The 22,355-nt window shown below is 45.2% G+C and overlaps 2 protein-coding genes and 1 long non-coding RNA gene across 6 annotated transcripts in view; 1 reads left to right on the top strand and 2 right to left on the bottom strand.

Annotated features, from left to right (window-relative positions):
• Positions 1-4,751, top strand: part of LOC309361451 (syntaxin-binding protein 1) — a 57,953-nt gene extending 53,202 nt beyond the window's left edge. For all 3 annotated transcript variants that reach the window (XM_081896455.1, XM_081896453.1, XM_081896454.1), the window contains one exon: positions 1,510-4,751. Coding sequence is in view for 1 of the 3 variants with exons in the window: in XM_081896454.1 (XP_081752580.1) it covers positions 1,510-1,592 (83 nt within the window). In the remaining 2 variants the exon portion in view is untranslated. The remainder of the gene's footprint in view (positions 1-1,509) is intronic.
• Positions 1-22,355, bottom strand: part of LOC309361563 — a 255,050-nt gene that overhangs the window by 194,267 nt on the left and 38,428 nt on the right. The gene's annotated exons all lie outside the window — the stretch shown is intronic.
• AKNA (AT-hook transcription factor) overlaps positions 6,758-22,355 on the bottom strand; it is a 58,950-nt gene continuing 43,352 nt past the window's right edge. For both annotated transcript variants that reach the window (XM_081896285.1, XM_081896286.1), the window contains exons 13-22: positions 21,268-21,374; positions 20,217-20,443; positions 18,889-19,042; positions 17,796-17,966; positions 16,956-17,095; positions 15,717-15,830; positions 14,657-14,797; positions 13,176-13,286; positions 12,090-12,258; positions 6,758-10,107 (exon numbers count right to left, since the gene is read on the bottom strand). In XM_081896285.1, coding sequence (XP_081752411.1) covers positions 9,828-10,107; positions 12,090-12,258; positions 13,176-13,286; positions 14,657-14,797; positions 15,717-15,830; positions 16,956-17,095; positions 17,796-17,966; positions 18,889-19,042; positions 20,217-20,443; positions 21,268-21,374 — 1,614 coding nt within the window. In that variant the 3' untranslated portion in view covers positions 6,758-9,827. The remainder of the gene's footprint in view (positions 10,108-12,089; positions 12,259-13,175; positions 13,287-14,656; positions 14,798-15,716; positions 15,831-16,955; positions 17,096-17,795; positions 17,967-18,888; positions 19,043-20,216; positions 20,444-21,267; positions 21,375-22,355) is intronic.

Raw genomic sequence — 22,355 nt, 5'->3', positions numbered from 1 at the left:
AGCCATAATTACATATTTGTTTACAGCATTTTATACCTTGCCCTTTGAACCTCAAAAGGCTCCCAGAGCAGCTTACAAGAATCATCATCTAAGACAATCTGAAAAACACCACGGCACTTGATAAAATAAGCAGTGGGAGAGCAGGGGAAAAAGCAAGCTCGATCCCAGGTTCTGAAGAAGTGGCAGCTCTTACAATGCAGTTTTAAGAGCAGCAGCTCCTTACCAGTGTCCACTGGCAGTTCTGGGAAACTTTGCCTTTTTAAGGGGTGCACAAATCCCCCACCCACTGATGCGTCTCTACCTTACTGGGGCTACAGGAAGGAGAGTTCTCTCTTTCTTCCCCCAAGGGGCCCCTGGTCATCATGGATTCCCCCCCCCCTCTTTCTTTGTCTTCAGTTACATGGGCTTTCTCCTGAAGGCTCCTGCAATTTCCTTGGATCTCACTCTCCCTGAATCCTCTCAACCCCCTTCTCCATATCTCAAATATATATATATATATGCACATTTTCAAGTATAGGCAATTCTTTCTTTCTTTCTTTCTTTCTTTCTTTCTTTCTTTCTTTCTTTCTTTCTTTCTTTCTTTCTTTCTATTTGGCTCTTCCCTCCCATCTGAGGCGGGAGAGGAAGAGGCGATCTTTTATCTGACAGCCTGCCATTTGCCACTGCATGCCAGGGCCTCATGAGCCACACAGCCACTCCTGCCTCGCTTTCGCTATCTATCTCTGCGCCCTCGACGTCAATGGCCTTATGCTGCCCTCTCCAGCATACCATATGCATCATTCCTTCACCACACTTAACTCACGGGGTTACAAAGCCTCCATCTGGTATTCTATATTTTTTTCTTTCTTTCTTTCTTTCTTTCTTTCGTTTCCGGTTTTCGCCTTTCCTTGCCTTTTCCTGCACTAGATGGAATCGTAGCTCCATAGGCTTAACATTTTTGCAAGCATTTCTTCCAGTGGTTAAAAAATAAAAAAATAAAAATTGGTACGCTGTCCCTGTGGCAGGTAAGAGGTTCTGAGTGTCAGGGAGGGGGGCGGTGTCTGCAATTCTTCTCTCTTCTTTCCTATGTATATAACAGAAACTGGTGTAGAAGGGGGTGGATTGGGGCCACCTGATAAGGGGGTTCACAAATCCTCCCCCACACAGTGGCTGCTGCTCTAACTTACCACATCACCAGCATGCCACATATGGGTGTTGGTGATCAATTTTGACCCTCTGTTCCACCATGTTGCACCTCTTAAAAACTTTTGATAATAACTTGCCTGATTCGTTTTTGTTGGGGGGTGGGACAGGCAGTCCTTAGCACATGCATTTGCTCAGACGTGGGTGCAATAGCGCCTCCCCCATCCTCGCCCCCACCCACCCAAACCCACCACAGGTCACCAAGGCCCCCGCCCTTATAGATGACAACCCCTTCCCCTTTTCTGATGCCTTTTTCAGGGTGGGAGTTCTAATATGCCTTTCTCTCCTCTTCTCCCTGCCTCCCACTCCCCCCACCCCCATTTGCAGGCTCTACTCATGTCCTCACCCCACAGAAACTGCTGGACACTCTGAAGAAACTGAATAAAACGGATGAAGAAATTAGCAGTTAAACAGACACACACACCAACACACAGATCCTTCCCTCTTTCTCTCCTCCCCCATTTCCTGCTCTTCCCTCCTTGACACCATCATCAAAAAAGCAGTGACATGGCATTTGGGGCATCCCATTTCCTTCCAGCTCTGGGGTGATCCTTGCCCCACTTAAATTTGTTGACTGGTTCCATTTCACCTTCTTCTTATTCGTCTTGGTTTCCCCTTCCATCCTACATTTCAAACGGAGGTAAATAAGAGAAGGGTTTGGGGTGGGGAAATTCCATTGTCTTTAAGACAGAGAGAAAAAAAAAGAAAGATAAGAAAAATAATATATTCTATAATATAGATATTATCTCCATATGTGTCCTCCAAAATAAACCACCAAAAACTAAACTTCCATTATTTCATCCTTGGCGATTATATGACGACGATGCTGATAATATTATTATTTTTTAATGATGATGTCCTTTTAGTTCTGGTTTTAGTTTTCTGCCCGGATGGACGAATGCTTGTGACTTATTTATGGCTATGTGATCTTGTACCTAACCTCAGATGCAAACTGTGAAAGGAATGCTCTTCTTTCCCCCACTGTGTATTGGGATTTTTGCTTGCGTTTTGGAAATAACTGTCATTTGACCTTCCTTGTCCTCCCTTGTCCCCCTGCTGCTGCTGCTGCTGTTGTTGTTGAGATTGTACATTCGATTTTCATATTTATTTAGTTTATCAGTGTGTAGGTGGTTGGTGCATTTCTGGGTGTGGTTTTTTTATTGCTTCACCCCTGACCTTTTCCAACTTTTTTGGAGCATTATTTTAAATGGAGTGTTTGTGGTTTGCAATTCCAGCATGTCTGGATCAATCTTCCTTATTAGATCTTCTTTGTCCCACCCAGGAATGATGATTTATTTCAACACAAGCATATTTAGAGACCAACCCCTGGTTTTTAATTGGTTTGAAACATGTTGGCAAATGTTATTTTTTTTCTTTAGGAAGGAACTTTATTTTAGCACTTTGGTGATACCTTTAACGAGGCAGAGTTCGCTTGTGACTTCTGTAATATTATTTATCACATTCTTCCACCTGAGGGCCTAGGGCTGTCTCTCCAATTTTATCTCCACAACAACCCTGTGAGGAAGGTCTTCTTAGTCATGGTGAGAAACCCAACGTCACTCAACCACTTGTGGTTGACTGGGGATATGAACTCTAGCGCTTTAACCTCTAGACCACATTATGTCTCTGATTTCATGGTTACATGAATAGCAGGCAGGATTTTCTGGTTCTGGGGTGCTTCCTCTTACCGGCTTCCAGAAGGCAGGCCCTGGTTGGGCAGGATCTATCAGGATCTCCAGACTTTTCTGGCCCATGAAAGCATAAGGCAAGCGCTAGCAATGGTGTATTCATTCAATAGACTTTGTTCTGGTTTGGGAGTCAATTTCCTTTCAGTAGTTTGCTGAGAGCAAAGTTGTCTTGAAACCACAATTCCCATGATTCTCTGGAGGCGGCCGCAGCTCATGTAAAATGATATGCTGTGTAGTATAGTCAGCTCATTTCCTCTGTCCTTCTAGCTTTGCCCCCTGTACTCTTGCAAGCACATGTCTAGAGTCCCTGGAATCTGCATTCCTTAACGCAGACTCTAGAGAAACTGACGTCAGTTTGAAAGAGAGTTCGCTGCTTGTGGGATGTAAGCTACACATCCTGTGCACCCCACTTTTGCTTCTAGCTTGGCAGATTCACACATTGCTGTGTGGGGCAGAGAGGCCTACTTTCTTTGCACCGCTCTTTTAATCATCTTTTATCTGTCTCCAACCCTGCTGTCCTGCCCACAAAGCAGAAATCTGCATTGTGCTGCATTGAATTGATATTCCTGGACTACAACTCCCATCACCATGCTGGCTGGGGCTGATGGGAGTTTGCATCCAACAGCACATCTGCGGCCCCTGTAGTAAGCAATGTTGGCACTTCCTTGCTTTGCCTGCTAAGGAAGGAGGAGACTATACAGCTTTCTCTTTTCAGTGACAGATGACAGATTGGCTGGGTGGTGTAGATGTACACTGCATGGTGTAGATTGCATGATGCTGAACGTGTCAGCTGTTGTGAATCATTTAATCCCTCCCATTTGTGTGATTTGAGGGAGCTCAAGTGGCTTGAAAACTGTCAGGAAAGGGAAATAATATTTTTGAGAGAGTGATGAAGGATCACTGCCCCGGGCAAAGACAAAGTGACCAGGATCTTTGCTGTGAAAACAAGAGGCGTATCCAATGTTAGTCCTACACAGAGTAGACTCATTAAACCTGGTGGCATGACCAATCTAGGTACATTCCTTTTAATGGATCTCCTCTGTGTGGGACTTAGATGCTTCCCACAGACATCATTTCTGGCCCAACAGCACCTCCTTGTTGTCATTCTCCAACAAAGAATATACCATTGAGCTTTAAATGGGCTTAAAATCTTCCTCAGCTCTGGGCTGGATTGTACCCAATTTCTTCCTGGCTTGTTTAGGAGCAAAAATAAAAAATAAACACATGACATATTTCAGGATTGAACTGAAAATAGCAAAACGGATTTGGGAAATGACATCATCAACCAGGCAGCCACAGTTTAAGTGCTTCTATGTCTATTGAGCTAATATGGGATTTGAGCAACATTACTATCCTATTTAACATAGTGACTCCAGATAGTGTGGACTACAATGACCATCACCCCACAGTGGTTGTGGGGAGCTGATTGGAACTGTAGCCCACAATATACAGTCTACAACATCCGTCTTCCTGTGTTGTTGGGAAATGTAGTCCCCACACTCTGTGGGGCGTCATGTTGACTAAAGCTCAAGCTTAACTTCAGCTGGAGCGTCTCGTTTCTTCTGCCGTCAACAATGGCATTTCTCGTCATCAAATTTTGCCCTGCACCCTTTGGATTCCTTCCCCCTTTCTATCTCTCATCATCCAGTAGTGAAACATTGCTGGCTGTGGCAAGCGCCAAAAATCCCCAATTGTTCTGCATTTATAGATCCCTTTGCCGGTCCTTCTGCTCCCCCTGCAGACTGTATGTATATGAATTAAATAATTGTGTATTGTGGTCGTCCTAACAAGCTTGAAGTAAAGTGGTTTACCGAGTCTTCCTTGTGTGTCCTTTTCTCATTTGACTCCCACAATGGCTGTGTTCGCTTACTGTGATATTTTTTTAAAAAACTGTATTTTCTTCCCTGCAGTTTTGGGCTGTCCCTCTTCCACCTGTCCCAGGGCATTAATGTCTCTTCCTAGAATATCCCAACAGAGAGAAGAAAATACTCTTTCTGTCCGCTACTATTTTTGTGGTCCATTTCCCCCCTCCCTTGCCCATAATATATTTGTTTTTCGGGCAATGGTTGTGGTCATTTTGCATCAGTAACTGTTTTGCCACCTCTCCAACCTTTTCTTGCACCCTCCCATCCCCCCCCGCCATCCCCTTCTAAATTTAGCATTGCAGCCGCTTCAAGGTATCTCTTTCTCTCCCTTTTGTTTAGATGTGATTTTGTTGTTTTTGGTGTGTTATATATATATATATATATATATATATATATTCACACACATACACTTTATCAAAAGAGAAAAACAGCAGCAAATTCTTGTTATGCAACTTGTTTAATTCTTGAAATTTCAGTGTTTGGAACTGTTGAAGCACAAACGTGTCATCTCTGTTTAGCTGTTCTTCTGTAACTTAAAAAAAGCACTTGGAGTCAATAAATGATTTACTGTCCCATCGACGAGGTAAAAGAGGATTGATTTGACATGGGAACTAGTTTGGAGTGCGGGGAGGGGGCAGGAGACAAAAGGCAGACAGAGAGATGCTTAAAGAAAGACTTTCACTTTGCAGAGTGTTTTCTAGATTTTCTCTCTCTGGCTATGTGGCCAGCCCTGCGAGGTAGGCCTGTGGACAAACTCCACAACCTCTTGAGTTAAGGTTCTGCATCTTAAAACTGTGGTCCAAATATGAGGTGCTCCATGAAGATGCTACTGATACTTTTTTCAAGATTTTGAAATGGCAGCATATGCTTTGAATGGGAGAGACCAACCACAAGCAGGTCCCTATGGGTGAATTTCCAAGGAAAATTTGCCAACCACATCTTGGCTCTTATCTTGTAAGAGAGCCCTGGTGCAGTCTGTGCTTGTCTATAACAATATTCCTGGCTTACCGTGTTTTATCGAAAGCAAGCAAACAGCACCCAATTGCTAGTACTTCATTCCTCCTTGAATGTAAATAGTATAAACAGGAGAGCCTTTGTGCTTCTCCTTAACAAGTTATGATTGGTAGCCATCCTGAAGCCACCATGACTTTTGAAGATCATAAGCTGCTGCATCCAGTCAAAGACCCATCTAGTCCAGCATCTTGGTCTTACCATGATGAACCAGACGACAATGAGCTATCTCTGAATGCAAAAGCACTCTCCTCACTTGTGATCCCCAGCGACTGGTAATCAGAGAAATACTGCCTCTGACAGTGGAGTTAAGGCATAGCCATCATAGATAGCCAATCTTAGCCTTGCTCTCCCTGAATTACCGTATTTTTGCTCTATAAGACTCAGTTTTTCCCTCCTGAAAAGTAAGGGGAAATGTGTGTGCGTCTTATGGAGTGAATGCAGGCTGCACAGCTATCCCAGAAGCCAGAACAGCAAGAGGGATTGCTGCTTTCACTGCGCAGCTATCCCTTTTGCTGTTCTGGCTTCTGAGATTCAGAGTATTTTTTTTCTTGTTTTCCTCCTCCAATGGTCTGGTGCGTCTTATAGAGTGAAAAATACAGTAGTTTGTAACCTTTTGAAGCCAACCAAATTGGTGGCCATCTCTACTCCTTATGGGAGCGAATTCCAAAGTGTGATTGTGCTATGTGAAGTAATACTTTATGTTGTTGTTCACTTGCTAATCGCAGCTTGCAAGGGAGCAACTAACCACAGTGCCCGGTTTGGATGTAAAGAAAACCTGGTACAATCTGTTTTGTTTGCATTGGGCAGCAGGAAGTACAAGCACTCTGACAGGACATCACTTGTTCCTGACTTTCTGGCTTATTGTAGGTTTCATGTGCAAACAGAGTCAGTGTGTGTGTTTGCAATCTTTCCCCTTTTTAAAAATGAATAAAGACACCAGCAGGCAAAAATCATTTATTGAGCAAGAAAAACAGAAACACCCATTTGCATTCATTACCAGAGACGTGCTTGTTTTTTATTTTATTTTATTTTAAAGGAATGTTGAAAAAGATACAACTATCATAGCTTCACAGTGATTTTGTTTGTGGTAATGGCTCCAATGCAAAACACACACACACCCAACACCCTGTGTCTGAAAGTGCTTTGAGAACTGTCTACAACATAATGCACATTTTAGCACATTTCTACAGATCGTATGAGTGTTGAGAAGGATCTGTCATTATGATTTTTTTCTTTTAAAAAAAGGTATATTTATAGATTCAAAAAATATAATTTAAAAAGGTGTCAGGGGAGAAATGGCACAGACATCCTTCATCAGCTGCCCACTTCCCCTTGCTTTCTGTTGTAATGTTTCTAAGGCACTCATCTTATGACAGCCAATTCCTGTTATTACTGCACTTTCATCTCAACTCACATAATCCACAGGCAGCATGGAACATTAGCAACAATGAGGATAGGACCAAGAACAGCCAAGGTGGCCTCAACTTCCCAGCTGCATTTAAGCGGTTGCTCAATTCAGTGATTGGCAGAAGGTAGAACAGGCTCTCCTAGGAAATCTCTGGGTTAGCCCCAACAGATCAGCAAGGGTTTCTAACTCCCAATGGTCTAATAACAACAACCCAAAAGCTGCTGTCTTAAAGGTGAGGTCCTATCTGCACTATACATTGACTGCAGCATTATACCACTTTAAACAGTTGTGGCGTTCCCTGAAGAATCCTGGGACCCGTACTTTGTTCAGGGTGCTGAGAGGTGCTTTTACACACAGCTGCAGTTCCCAGAATTTCCTGCAAAGAGGGGAATAGGGAATTTCCTAAACTCTCAGCACCGTTAACAAACCGCAGTTTCCAGGATTCTTCGGGGGAATACATGACTGCTTGAATACAGTTTCATACCGCCTCAATATATCATGCAGGTGGGCCTTAGGTTGCTGAAAAAGAATGCCTAGGGGAAAACTATGTGTTGGTTTGTGGGAGGAAGCTTGTTTCTGCTACTGATCACAAATTCCTGGGTAGCGATCATGTGCCCAGAAGGAATCCTATTGCATGTAATACAGGAATATTCTACAAGACCCAGTGATCAGCCAAACATTGGTGCTGGCAAAGCCCTGATATGACACCTAATGGGGGCTACCTACAAACTCCCTCACAGCTCTGAGACCTCCTTATTTCTCCTGCTCCTGATACTGCATATGACACTAGTTGTAAATATAAGTGCCCCTTGGGCAAACCAGCCTTGTGGGCAAAATGAGGGGGGTGGGCAGGCCTAATCAGACCTGCAGGCTGAAGGCTGCTCACCACTGATATCTGTTCTGTCTTAAATATTGATCAACTTTGCCCTGACAATGACAGCAAAAAGTGTCTGATGCTGTTATATATCTATATTGACTGCATTTGGTCTTGGCAAACTGCCTACAATGTGTTGGACCTCAGAGTGGCTGCTTGCCCAAAGTTCTTAAAGCACACACAAACAACCTAATGGGCACAAGGAAATGGGGAGGGAGAGAAAAGTATTCTGGCAAAATATATTTTGAAGACATTCTTGAAGGCAAAAAAACCCCAAAAGAGTAGACATACAAAATGTTCATTGTTTCCATTCCATAGTACCAAACCAAACAGCAATTGAAATCACACGTGTAAAAAAACAAATACACCCAAACACATATACACATATCTCTGAAAATGATACACCATGGCTACCCCTTCACAAAATAGAGCTCTTTCTCTCATGCATCACAAAGAGTCCTGAGGTAAGTATTGCAATAGACTCACGGCCCTTAGGAGGACCACCAAAAAACTTTTATGTCCTACTCTCAGCTTATTGAGCCTTGTAAGTAGGACAGTACCCTGTAAGGGGTTGTATTCAGACTAGTTCCACTGGAATTAATGAACCTAACTTACATGCATTAATTTCAGTGAGTCTGCTCTTAAGAATGACAAACATTGGATACAGTGCTGTATCTTTACAGTGAATGAGATCAGTTCAGCAACAACATGGAGGAGGTAGTAGACCTTCCTGCAAGACGATCAGGATAAAAACGTAAGAGCCCTGCTGGATCGAGCCAATGGCCCATGTAGCTTAGCATCCTGTTTTCCCAATGACCAACATATGTCCCAGTGGGAAGTCCAAAAGCAGAACCATTTGTATTTCCCAGCAGGTGGCATTTAAAGACACAGTTGTTCCACCAGTAGAGGCAGAGCATAGCCTTAAAGGCTCTGAACAGCTACTGGCCAGTGCTTATGCCCAATATCATCTTCATCTTCCTAGGAGATGAAGGGTGCTAAAGTGGGATAACTCTGCAGCAGGTGCCAGAATTGTTTGCTGGCCAACAAGCCATTTGTTGGCTGCCCCCCATAGGGCCTTTCAATTCCCTGAAAATAAGATGAGAAGAAGTACCATCTTCACATGGCCTCAGTGTGCCAGAAGATGTTTTGCTTCTGCCACTATGCCCACAAAGGAGCTTTTAAGACTTCAATTTTTAAGGCAAAAGACAGTTGAGGTAAGGTGAGAACAGAGGAACAGGCAGGTAGAGGACACCCAGCACTGGAATATCTAAGGCTGACCCAAGGACCCACCACCAAGTCCCCTGCCAACGTTAAGAGAGATACACTACCCTCAACGTCCATTGGAAAAATAAAGTAATGAAACCACTACTGTTGCCCCTACTCCATGAAAATGCTACATCTTCCCCCAAACTGCTTGGAAATTTGCCCTTTTAAGATGCGCAAAATAAGGGCAGAGATGGCTTTCGTGATACGAAGTTATGTTGCTTGTTCAGGGGAAATGCAGCAGCAGTCCCTTTCCACAATCTTTGAAGGCTCCCAGTGTGTATTAAGACAGGCACCACACACAGCCTAGAGACTTGAGCACCTCCACAATGCTTAAGAGGCTGTTGGGCAACCAAAAATGGGACACCTCCACAGCGAGTTAGGGGCTCTATGGTGGTGCTCTTTGGCACATAAAAGACCAAGAATGTTATATGAATATCTCCCCCATGTTATGTTTTGGGGGAACTGAGTCCCATTTTCCCCCTTTTTTTGCAATTCCAGCTAAACCAGTAGAGGAGGTGTCCATCCACTTGCTAAAAGAGGCAGGATCTCCGCTGGTGCCTCCCTTTGTTCAAATCTGAAGTCAGAGACCGGCTGATCCGCTTGGTGGTGAGCTTCATGTCTCTCGCAGCTACTATGGCACGGCTCAGAGACCTGTTCAGGTCCTGCAGACCAGCGCAGTCCAGAGTCATGGAGCAGCAGGAACCCTCTTGCATTTGGTGCTGAGAAGCCGAGGTTTTCAGCTCTGTGGCCTGGGGCCTGCTAGGGACAGCAGCAGGGGATGAGCTCTGAGGTGCAAGTGGAGAACAATAGCTGGCGAAGAGAAAAAGAAGGGGGGTCTGAATAAACCTTTACACTAGGTGAAAGCATTTGTGCATCTAGTTCAGTACTGCCTACACCAAGGGGAATAAATAATAATAATAATAAATTTATACCCTGCCCATGTGGCTGGGTTTCCCCAGCCACTCTGGGAGGCTTCCAATAGAACACTAAAATACAATAACCTATTAAACATTAAAAGCTTCCCTAAACAGGGCTGCCTTCAAATGTCTTCTAAAAGTTTGGTAGTTATTTTTGACTTCTGGTGGGAGGGTGTTCCACAGGGCAGGTGCCATTACCGAGAAGGCCCTCTGCCTGGTTCCCTGTAACTTGACTTCTCACAGTGAGGGAACCACCAGAAGGCCCTTGGCACTGGACCTCAGTGTCCGGGCAGAACGATGGAGGTGGAGACGCTCCTTCAGGTATACTGGACCAAGGCTGTTTAGGGCTTTAAAGGCCAGCACCAACACTTTGAATTGTGCTTGGAAACGTACTGGGAGCCAGTGTAGGTCCTTCAAGACAGGTGTTATATGGTCTTGGTGGTCGCTCCCAATCACTAGTCTAGCTGCCGCATTCTGGACTAGTGTTGGTTTACGGGTCACCTTCAAAAGTATCCCCACATAGAGCGCATTGCAGTAGTCCAAGTGAGAGATAACTAGAGCATGCACCATTCTGGCGAGACAGTCTGCGGGCAAGTAGGGTCTCAGCCTGCGTACCAGATGGAGCTGATAAACAGCTGCCCTGGACACAGAATTAACCTGTGCCTCCATGGACAGCTGTGAGTCCAGAATGATTCCCAGGCTGCACACCTGGTCCTTCAGGGGCACAGTCACCCCATTCAGGACCAGGGAGTCCGCCACACCTGCCCGCCTCCTGGCTCCCCGAAACAGTACAGTGGTACCTTGGGTTAAGTAATTTGTGCGGAGGTCCGCTCTTAACCTGAAACTGTTCTTAACCTGAAGCACCACTTTAGCTAATGGGGCCTCCCGCCGCCGCCGCGCTGCCGGAGCACGATTTCGGTTCTCATCCTGAAGCAAAGTTCTTAACCCAAGGTAATATTTCTGGGTTAGCGGAGTCTGTAACCTGAAGCATATGTAACCTGAGGTACCACTGTACTTCTGTCTTGTCTGGATTCAACCTCAGTCTGTTAGCTGCCATCCATCCTCCAACCACCTCCAGACACTCACACAGGGTGGGGGACCTTTTTCAGGCAGAGGGCTGCATTCCCATCTGTGCAACCTTCTGGGGGGCCACATGCCAGTGATGGGCAAGACCAGAGGATAAAGTGGGCAGAACAATAAATATAAATGCTACTTTAGTGGAGTGGGCTGCTATTACACACATTCATGCCCCACCCTGTCCTCCATCCAGGTAAGCAAGAGGCATCATCAGAGTGAAAAAACCAACCAACCAATCAACCAACCAACCAACCAGGCAAAAACATTCAAGGAGGGGTATGCAATAGGGCTAAGTGAGGGGTGTAGCCTTGGGAGAGTCCAGCGGACCAGACACTGAAGCTTAGAGGGACACATTTAGACCCTGAGTCTGAGGTTCCCAGCCCTGGGTCTGCACTAACTGGCCAGGAGCTCCCCAGAATCTCAGGAACAGCAAGGGCCTTTTTCATCCTTTTACCTGATCCTTCTAACTGGAGGTGCTAGGAACTGAACCTGGGGACTTCTGCTGGTAAGGTATGTGCTCTCTCACTGAACACTCCCAAATGAGTTTTGGAGGCATCAGTGGCAGGGAACAATCCAACATCAGAGTAGGAGACCTTATAGAGGCAGACAACTGAAACTGGACTACAACACCAATCACTCCTGATCACTGTCCATGTTGTCTGGAGCTTGATGGAAAGTTTTAGTCCAGCAATATCTGGAGGGCCACAGGCTCTCCATTGTTGGGGTCAACACAATAAGAGAAAAAGTCATATCTCTCAGAATTCTCACTGAACAAAGGCCTGAATGAATGGTTCTTACATCATAGGCGTTGGGGGATAGGGAACCATGGGGACATAGTTGATGGAGGCAGGAGGGCTTGGGAGTGCCAGATACCAGAGTCCAGGCTGCTGTGATTGATGGTGGTTGCTGGAGTTCTGCTGTGGTCCAGAACCTTGCTCTGCTTTGTCCCCTGCGCCATGGTCCATTCCTGGGGGCAAATGAGAAAACAAGATCTAAAATTCTCCCTAGACAGAACTGGGAGGAATTGATAACTTTATTATTATTATTATTATTATTTATAATTTTCAACATTACATAACTACAACAATGTTTGCCAAGTTTTAACATTTTCCATTTTGACACCTTTCCCCCTCTTTCTGCAGTTCCTTACATTTATTTTCATCCTTTCCTGTATACTCCAAATTGTTTTAACTTATTCTTTTATTCGTCTCTATTCTAATATATATCTCATATATATTTTATTTAAAAAAACCCTGCAAGTTTTTACAATAATTGGAGGAATTGATATCTTGCTATAAGGGAAAGTGGGAGACACAGTCTGGAGAATCCCCAAGTGTCCAACAAGTATCTCATATTTTGTTTAGTGTCCATGGAAGTTCAGTGGCACAGATGCTCATTAACACTCTTCCCCTTGAAAGACACCTGCCGAAAACATTTCCATTTCGCTAAGTGCTTTTTAGAGAATTAATTTGGCCATTTGTTCTCTGTTTTATGACCATAACATTTATACAATGCCTGAATTTTTTTATTGTTACTTGATTTCTAAAAATGTATTGGCAGTTTACAAATCAATGGCTACTAGGTATGATGGCTATGCTCTCCCTCCACTGTCAGAGGTGTCAGTCGCATCTCTGAATACCAGCTGCTGGGGAAAGTGCTGTTGTGTTCGGGTCCTGCTTCTGGTCAGACACTATGAAAACAGGAAGCCAGGCTAGATGAGCTGTTGGCTTGAGCTAGCAGCCTCATCTTATATTTTTATAAACAAAACCATTCCTCTTGGGAACTGTTTCCAAACCCCTCACCATCCTTGCTGCCCTCATCAGGACCTGCACTCCGGTTTGCCAACACGGCATCAGTTTTCACACCAGAATTTCCCTTTCTCACCATGCACTACTTTGCTTCTGGGGTTCCTGGTATCCTTGAAGCTTGGTGCTTCTGACTTCTTCGGAGTGCTTTGGTAGAAGGGTCCAAATGAACCCCTTGGGGCGTCACAGCCTAGAAATGAAAGACAAAGCAATTCATCTTGCCACAAGGACCCTCCACCCCGAATCCAAAAACAAGAATACCCAGAACCAGAGCCCTGGAGAGGATTTTTTTTTTAAAGAAAAACTACCAGTATGTGGAATCAGCTAAGATATTGAGCTATAAATTAATCATGACATTGGACATGCATGCCTCTGGGTGTGCTGATGTTGCTCCATGTCCACCACCAAAATTTTGTGAGTGCCTAGCCCCCTGAGTGAATTTTGTGGGTGCTACAGCACCCAGGGCCCCGGCACCCGGTGCCTATGCCTCAAGCATAGAACTCATTAGATAAGTCTTGGACAAACCAGTCATTCTCAGTTTCTGTTGAAACTGCTGACCCAGATTTATTTATTTTTAATCTCCTAAAAAAAGTTTATAAAAAAGAAAAGACATGTAGACCGAGTCCTTAATTTAGGAATGCAGAAATTCACCAGGTACCAGTTAACATTTAACCAAGGATAATGATTTCTGTGGCACTATTCCACCTGTTGCTAAGCGCCAGAATTGTAAAAAGGGAAAAGTCAAGAGGAAATTTAAGGTGGAGAGCCAGCAGAGACACAACCTTCAGCACCTGATTCGTTCCACATTTGCTTCAGTGAGCTATTTGGTGGTGTAAGTTATGGGCTATTTTTTCTTATCAGTTGCTGTGTGGAACTCCTGATTCAGAACATATCCTGCTCCCAGACTCTGACTTCCTTGTTCTTCCAACAGAGTGGACTGCTCACATAAGCTAGCCACTTCGCTGCCACTGCGAATCCTGCCCTGCTCTGTGGTCTGGATTGTGCAAACAGAGATGGGGCACTTGTGGCCCTCCAGATTACAACTCCTATTACTGCCTCACAGATGAGCAAAATGATCAAGGGGATGGAGCAACTCCCCTATGGGGTAAGGTTTCAGAGTTTGGACATCTTTAGTTTAAAGCAAAGGAGAGAAGGAGGCAACATGACAGATGATGTGAAGAAAGCAGATACACAACTCATGAAGATCCAATGAAGTTGAATTTTAGAGGACTCAGAACAGACTAAAGAAAGTACTTATTTACACAGCACAGTTAAAACTACTTGCTCCCACAAGATACAGCAATAGAAACCAACCTGGATGGCTTTGAAAGAGGGCTGGACAAATTTGTGGATAATAAGGCTAGCAGTGGCTACTTACCATGATGGCTATGTTCTACCTCTACTGTTAGTAAACCTCTGTATACCAGTTGCTAGGAATCACAAATGGGGAGAGTGCTGTTGCACTCAGACCCTGCTTGTGGGCTTCCCAGTGGAGCATTTGGCTGGCTACTGTGAGAATGGGATGCTGGACTAACTCCAGTAGGGCTCTTATTATGATACCTTTGTAGCCTCTGGCATCTTGGTTTCTTGTGGGTACCTCTTCAAGCCGTGACTTGACCTCTTGGCAATAGGGGCACGGGGCAGAGCTTTTGGGAGTCTTTGGTTCTTGGGACTTGGGACTTGAAAAAGAATACTGGGTTCCTACAGAAATCGAAACAAAGAAACTTGATACACACACTCCAGACATCTGGTTTCCCTTGTGGGAAGATAATCCTGGACTCGATGGGTCTTTGGTTTAATGCAGCAGGGGTCTTCTTATGTTATAGCGTCTGCACCTCCATCATTCTGCCCAGACACTGAGGTCCAGCGCCGAGGGCCTTCTGGCAGTTCCCTTGCTGTGAGAAGCCAAGTTACAGGGAACCAGGCAGAGGGCCTTCTCAGTAGTGGCACCTGCCCTGTGGAATGCCCTCCCACCAGATGTCAAAGAGAAAAATAACTACCAAACTTTTAGAGGACATCTGAAGGCAGCCCTGTTTAGGGAAGCTTTTAATGTTTAATAGGTTATTGTATTTTAGTGTTTTGTTGGAAGCTGCCCAGAGTGGCTGGGGAAACCCAGCCAGATGGGCAGGGCATAAATAATAAATTATTATTATAATAATATTCATTATTGTATAGCTTTTATTGAATCACATTGTTCTTTTTTCTGATTTTATGCCACACTTTATGTTTTTAAATTTTGTAGGTTGCCTGGAGACATTTGGTACCAAGCAACTGATAAACTGAAAGGATAATGATGATAATAATTTGCTTGGTTGCTTTCTCAGTGAGGACCACCATTCTTCCCCCCCACACACACACCTGGAGAGGAGGAGAGGAGAAATTATTGCCACAAATCAGAGCAAATTTCTCCTGAAAATTACACCCCCACCCCCAAAATGTAAAAGGTGGGAAGACAGTTCTGCTCCCCTCTTCCCATACCCTCCCCTAAAATTTAGGCCATATTTTTATTAGCATGGAAATTCAACCCAGCCTTCCTAGCGCAGTGCACTGCTACCTGTCTAGTCCTTCCTGGGGCAGTTGATTTGGTAAATAAAAACAGGCTCATGTGCCCATTGCTCACCAGTGTAGGGCCCCCAGAGGATGGGCTGCTCTGTGGATTCTTTCCTAGAAGCAGAGGTTTCCTGGCGTTTCCCTTTCCATGGCTTTGGTGGTGAGTAGTCTGACTCTGAAGGGCCTGCAAACAACACAGGTGGGGAAACCCTCAGTCCTCATAGGCACATAGAATAGCAGTCACTTCATTATACAGGATCAAGTCCAAGGGAATCAAGTGCTGTTGGTTTGGAGCAGAAGCCACTTGTACACAACACTGATGGACTAATGCATGAGATGTCACTGACAATGAACAGCTGGAAAGGGTTTAATGTAAAGGTAAAGGGACCCCTGACCATTAGGTCCAGTCGTGACTGACTCTTGGGTTGCAGCGCTCATCTCGCTTTATTGGCCGAGGGAGCCGGCATACAGCTACTAGGCCATGTGGCCAGCATTACTAAGCTGCTTCTGGCGAACCAGAGCAGCACACGGAAACGCCGTTTACCTTCCCGCAGGAGCGGTACCTCTTTATCTACTTGCACTTTGACATGCTTTCGAACTGCAAGGTTGGCAGGAGCAGGGACTGAGCAACGGGAGCTCACCCCGTTGCGGGGATTCGAACCGCCAACCTTCTGATCTGCAAGTCCTAGGCTCTGTGGTTTAACCCACAGCTCCACCTGCGTCCCAGTTGGAAAGGGTTTAGGTTAGGTTTATTTAATTCATACATTGCTTCCCTTAAAAAAAGTCTGAAGTGATTTGCAACCACTGTAAGGAAACACAAATAAAAATCGCATAAACATTTTTTAAAAAAGCAAAACATACCCACCCAGATTTAACAGTACAATGCTTGGTGATACCCAAATACCCAGGAAAAAGAAAACATATTTGCCTCAAATAAATGTCTAGGTTGGCACCAGAGCAGTTTGTACAATGGGTGGGGGAGGTGCTACTGTTCTGTCACTGCCACCCTCATAGAATCACAGAACTAGTCCAACCTTCTGCAATGCATGAATTACAACTCAAGCATCCCTGACAGATGGCCACCCAACCTCTGCTTAAAAACCTTCCAAGGTACTTCGTTCTTCAGGACATCCTTCAAAGGTGGCATGCAGAAAAGGACCTTAGGGTCCTGGCAGGCTTATATGAGGAACAGAAGCACATACAGCACATCCTTCTGAAAGGCATGCCTATATTCAGCCTCAGAATAAAATGCATCTCTTTGCATAAGCAAAGCAACCTAATGCACACCACAAACATTTTTGTTGCTTACTGAGGTCCATCTGGATCCCATCTTGCAGGTGTGACCTCTTTATCCACTCTTCTGGCTTGATCAACAGAGCTGGACTTTCATGGTCAGCTGCGCTCTTCCCGGATGTTTTGCTGCGAGATGAGGTGGGGATGTGGTTGGACCTGCAAGACAGTGAATTGCTTTAGGCACACTGCACCATTCCTTACATGAGCAGCAGCAAGCACAGGGCAGAGAACTTCTGCTTATCTACTGCAAATCTGTGTGTCTATGAGAGAAAATTTAAAAGGGAAGAAGTGGTGGGCACAAGTAAGAGGTCTTTACCTTTGCAGTGCTTCTCCCTCCTCTGCATATCAGGGCTGCAAGACCACCCCCTTTTTTTGCAATAGAAGCTTACCAAGTGTTTGACTAAAAATGACCTTGTATGTGAGAAATTATAGGATATTATTAGTCTCAACAAACAATAAATCTATTTCAGGTTTCCAGCTGATGCCTGGTGTAAATAAAGGCAAGAAAGAAAGCTGGGCTTCTGGGCAGCAGATGGCACCAGAGAGAAGACACTTGTTGCTGTGCAGGGTGTCAATACCCAGCATCTTCAGGCAGGTGCCAGGGCCCCTAGGTCCAGGTAAGGTATGTTGCTGGCGCCTGCCCCTCCAGCAGCCTGCCCCTCCAAGTAGCATAAGGCAGCTGAATCTAGCAGCCATTTTAACTCCCCACCATTCTCTGAAGAAATGCTTTGCCAGAGGCATTGTGGGAAAATCCTTACATGAACCTGCCCTGGCTGCCATCAGGAGACAGTGATGGAGAAAGGAGAGGCTGCCTGGGCTACCCTCAAACCTGGAACAAGCTCTGCCCATTGCTTACCCATTTGAATTGGCACTTCTGGGGAGGCGGGTCCTGTCCTGTCTTGGCATCTGGAGTGTAGAGGTATGTGCGGAGGGTGGCCGCTTTGGATAAACATAAGGCTGCTGGAGGGTCTTCTCCAGGACTTGGCGAAGCTTAGAGACTTCTTGCTGCAAAGCTCTGATAGCCTGGCTGTTAAAGGGACAAAAACAACCCCCAGCCCGGGATCAGTTAAAATCAGGACCTAGCATGACAAGAGATATTAATTTTAGGCATGCTATACATGCCCAGCAACCCAAATTGTACACACAATAGTGGGAGGGTCATAGCTTACTGATAGGGCATCCACTTTGGAAAAATCCTAACAACTGCACTCTTAGTGAGGCTGCTTCTGTTTACAGTTTTTACAGAGTAAGTACAAAGCATAACCAGCTTGCAGATGGAATGTTTTTACTGCAGGAGTTAGCTCTTAAGAATGATGGAAAGCTCCCAGGCTGGTAGCTGAAGCTTGCCAGAGCATGGAGAAAGGGCATTTTCCCCTAAAAAGGGTTAAAAGTGATGCCTTCTCCTCTGGAGGAAAGGGCCGTAGCTCAGTGGTGAAACATCTGCTTTGCATACAGAAGGCTCAATCCCTGGTATCTCTGGGCAAGGCTGGGAGAGACTGACCCAAAAACCTGGAGGTTTGCTGCCAGTTAGTACAGACCAGGGGAGGGGAAGCTTTTGCTTTTTCACCTTGAGGGCTGCACTCCCTTCAAGCCAACCTTCCAGGTGCCACATAATAGTGGTAGGACCCGAAGCATAAAGGGGGCAGAGCAATGAATGCTGATTTTAGCTTTATTCAGTTGGCTTTTTTCTTTGCACATCCCCCCTCCATCCTCCATAAAGGGAAGTGAGGAGCACTGTAGGAGTTCATGGACACATTCCAGTTTGCCCATAAGACTCGAGGAAGGTACAAAGCACCATTACCCAGTGATGGGTGTGGTCTGGGGAGAGTTCTGAGGGCCAGACAAAGTGGTCTGAGGGACTGCCTTGGCCACCTTGGCCTGAGGTTCCTAATTTATGATCTATTGTGTTTCTCACCCAGGGCCCCCACCATTCCAAAGAGGAAACTTACGCTCGGTGCACGTGGGTGTCAAGGAGACTGTAGTCATGAGTCTGGTCTGGGGGCAGCGAAACGGCAGAGGAGCTGGGAGAATGTCTTCCTTCATCAGGAGGCGCATTGTAAGTTTCAAGTCCTGCCCGGGCCTCAGCCTCAGAGTCTGTGTGAGCTGGTGAGAAAAGAACCAGAAACACATCATGGAATCATAGGGTTAGAAGGGACCCCCAAGGGCCACCAGTAGCAGCAGAAGATAAGCAGTAGCCGGATGAACTGTGAAGAAGGCAAAACCTTTGCCAACGTTTTCCTGCTTTGCCTAGCAAAAGCAGAGGAGAGGAGCAGGACTATCCCTGGGTTGAGGATGTGGTACCCACCCACTGTTGGTTCACAACAGCTGGCCTGATTCCAGACTTCTGGGTGGGGAGGGGAGTTTAAAAGGGGGAGAAACAGTTATTTATCTGGTAATTAGTGGGTGGGAGTATTCTTTGTTTATTATTTATGCATGGTTAATATTGTCTGTTATTAATTATATGGTGGGTGTATTTTTGTTTTTTCATAAATGTTCATGCTAGATGATATAGTGATGTATTGTATGACCCTTCCTCTCTTTTTTCTTCCCTTATGGTAGTGTGTGTGTACACCTGCTGTAAGTCACCTGGACACCTTGGGGCGATAAGTGACTAGTAAGTTTAATAACTTAATAAAACAACAACAACGACATCTCTGCAATCCAGGAATCACAGCAATGCATGAATCATGGATCTTTCCACTTTGGAAACTGCATTATACAGAGCCAGATCATTAGTCCATCTAGCTAAGTATTGCCTATACTGATTGGCAGCAGGTCTCCAGGACTTCATACATGGGTCTCTATTCCAGCCCTACCTGGAGATACTAAGGAATGGACCTGGGAACTTTCACCTGTAGAAGCACTTCCCCTGTGACTCCAAGAGCCAACATGTGCATCACAGAGTTTCCAGTGCTCACTACTCTTGACAAACTCCCCTTCCCTGCAACTAGATGCAGGGAGCGGGGAAAGTGCTTAGGATGGCACAGAACAAATACCTGTTTAACATGTTGCAGCTGACCCAGCATTAGGCTGTGCAAAAGGTCCATGATTCAGGGGTGTTGTTTGATCTCTGCAAGGTGTTTCGGGGATCCAGGTAAGGTGGTACAGGCTGGCCAGGCTGCATGTGTGTGCATGTGCTAGAGCTTTATGTGAGTGAATGTTCAGGGTAGTGCAGCTAGCAAGGTACTGAGGGGCAGGATGTTAGGAAAGACCTCAAGTAAGAACAGGCACATGACCTGGCATTCCTGCTCAAAGCAATTAACTGCTTTTAGCTCACCACTATCCATGCCTGGCTCCATCTCACTGGCGATGCTGTTGGTCCACCTGGTAGGGGAGTTAAGCTGGAAAGGTCTTCCTTCGGAAAGGACTTGTCTCTGCATCCCATTGTCTGATTGTGTGTGCCTGGGTGACCTGTCTGTTTCCAATGTGACAGGCGCTTTCCTTACAGATTCTGCTTCAAAGTCTACATCAACAGAGGCTGAATTTCCCAGCATGCTGTGGGACCTTGACAAGAAATGGGAACACAAAGTTGTTTTATACCAAGTCAGATCTTTGGGTCCTTCTAGCCCAGCTTTCCCAGCCCTATCTAGAAATACTGTGGTTTGAACCTGGGACATTTTGCAGGCAACATAGATGCTATTTTTAAAAGTGTACCCTTCTTTTTGAGGGACTTCCTCTACAAAGCAGCTTTTAAGAGATGTAGTTTTAGCTGTTTTAATGACTGTGAAGACATGGGTCTTTTATAATGTTCTATAACTGTCCTTGGCTCCTAAGCAAGGATGGGATAAAAAGCCAATGAAATAATAGCAACACTACTAATAAAAAATAGTGCAAAGGAGGAGAGCCAAATGTCCTTGGACCCTAACTTCCTTCAGCCCCCGTCAGCATGATAGTGATCAAGGATGATGGAAGGAGTCCAGTGATACCTGCAAGACCATAGAATCCTCACCCATGCTATTCATGTCTACTCAAGAGGAAGCCCCAATGGGTTCAGCTGGTCTTACTCCCAAGTGTGCAAGTCTAGAATTGCAATCTGATTCTGCTGTAAGTCAAACTAAAGCTGATACAAGAGGTCAAATCTCCTAACACATATTAAAAAACAAACTTCCAATAGCTTGTAATTAGTTTGGTCATTTTCATGCTCCAGGTCTTCCAACCACACTTTCCTTTATCTGAATATTGCTGGATGCCCACCCAGTTCCTGGTTTCACCCACTTTTTGTCTTCAGGTATCTTCTATATACTTCCTCCTGTTCACTGCCAACTCAAGGGACACAATTATGGGAATTAACACAGCTCATAGGAAAAGAAGGGAGGGAGGGTTCATACCTAAACTTGGATGTATAGTGCTTTGGCATTTGTGCCAATGGGGACACCCTGCTGGCTTCTGATCCCACAAATCCACTGTCTGTCTCTGGGGAAACAAGGCGTAAATTCTGCAAGAGAAGGAAAAAGATGTTGTGGGGAACCTCAAGTCCAGGGGCTGAATGCAGTCCTCCAAGCCTTTCTACTTGGCCATCAGGACTCTTCTGAGGCCACCCCCACTCCCTGATGGCCCCATATTTGCATCCTTCTTGGGTGTTTTTCCTGGCTAGGACATTTCCTTGGATTTTAATAGTGCCTCTGGCTTGCCTGAATGGGAAATCGAGAGAGTTATGTGAGTGAGTGTGTATAAAATAGTGTACTGTACAAGGGGAAAATTTACTTCCTTTGTTCCACCCACATTTGCCACCGACTCAGGCAATCACAGGCACGCAGCCCCTGGAAGGCTGCCAGAAATTAATGTGGCCCACAGACTGAAAAATATACCTTATCCTTGAGGCGGTTAAATGATTGCCTGAACTTCCTCAAAAAGAACCATATTTTGAGGCAACAAAGGATATATATAAACATTTTTATTTGGTATTTCCTTCATGAAGTTGAGGACATCTCCACCCCAATATTTATCCTCACAACAAATTTGTGAGGTAGGTTCGGCTTAGAATACACGGCATATGGCTGTATGTTTCACTCCATGGGTTACAAGCAAGGACAGGCAAGATCCCTCCCATCTCTATTCAGAACAGGGGCTCCTAAAATTGATTTAATTTGGACTCAAGTTGCACCATTCCCGAATTACTTCAGCCTCCAAGTTTCACTGTGCTCCTGTTCATAACATCCAGAACACAATGAGATCTGCCCAGTCCCAAACCTCTTTCTCCAATCCTATCTCCAAGCAGAGGAGAGCTGCTTCTCAGGGCTTTCATTGGTCCCTGAGCAGAGATGCGGATCCAGTTGCTCTCCATATGTTTCTGTACTCCAGCTGCTGTCAACCTCAGCCAGCATGGCCAATGGTCAGGGATGATGGGAGCTGTAGTCCAATGATGTCTGAAGGACCACAGGTTCTTCCCCCTGCTCTGATCTTAAGAAGTAGCATT

This window comes from Podarcis melisellensis (assembly GCF_964234715.1).
Source record: "Podarcis melisellensis genome assembly, chromosome: Z".
NCBI classification, from domain to species: Eukaryota; Metazoa; Chordata; class Lepidosauria; order Squamata; family Lacertidae; genus Podarcis; species Podarcis melisellensis.
Note: the sequence above shows the minus strand (reverse complement) of the source record. Positions and strands in the feature narration are given on the sequence as shown.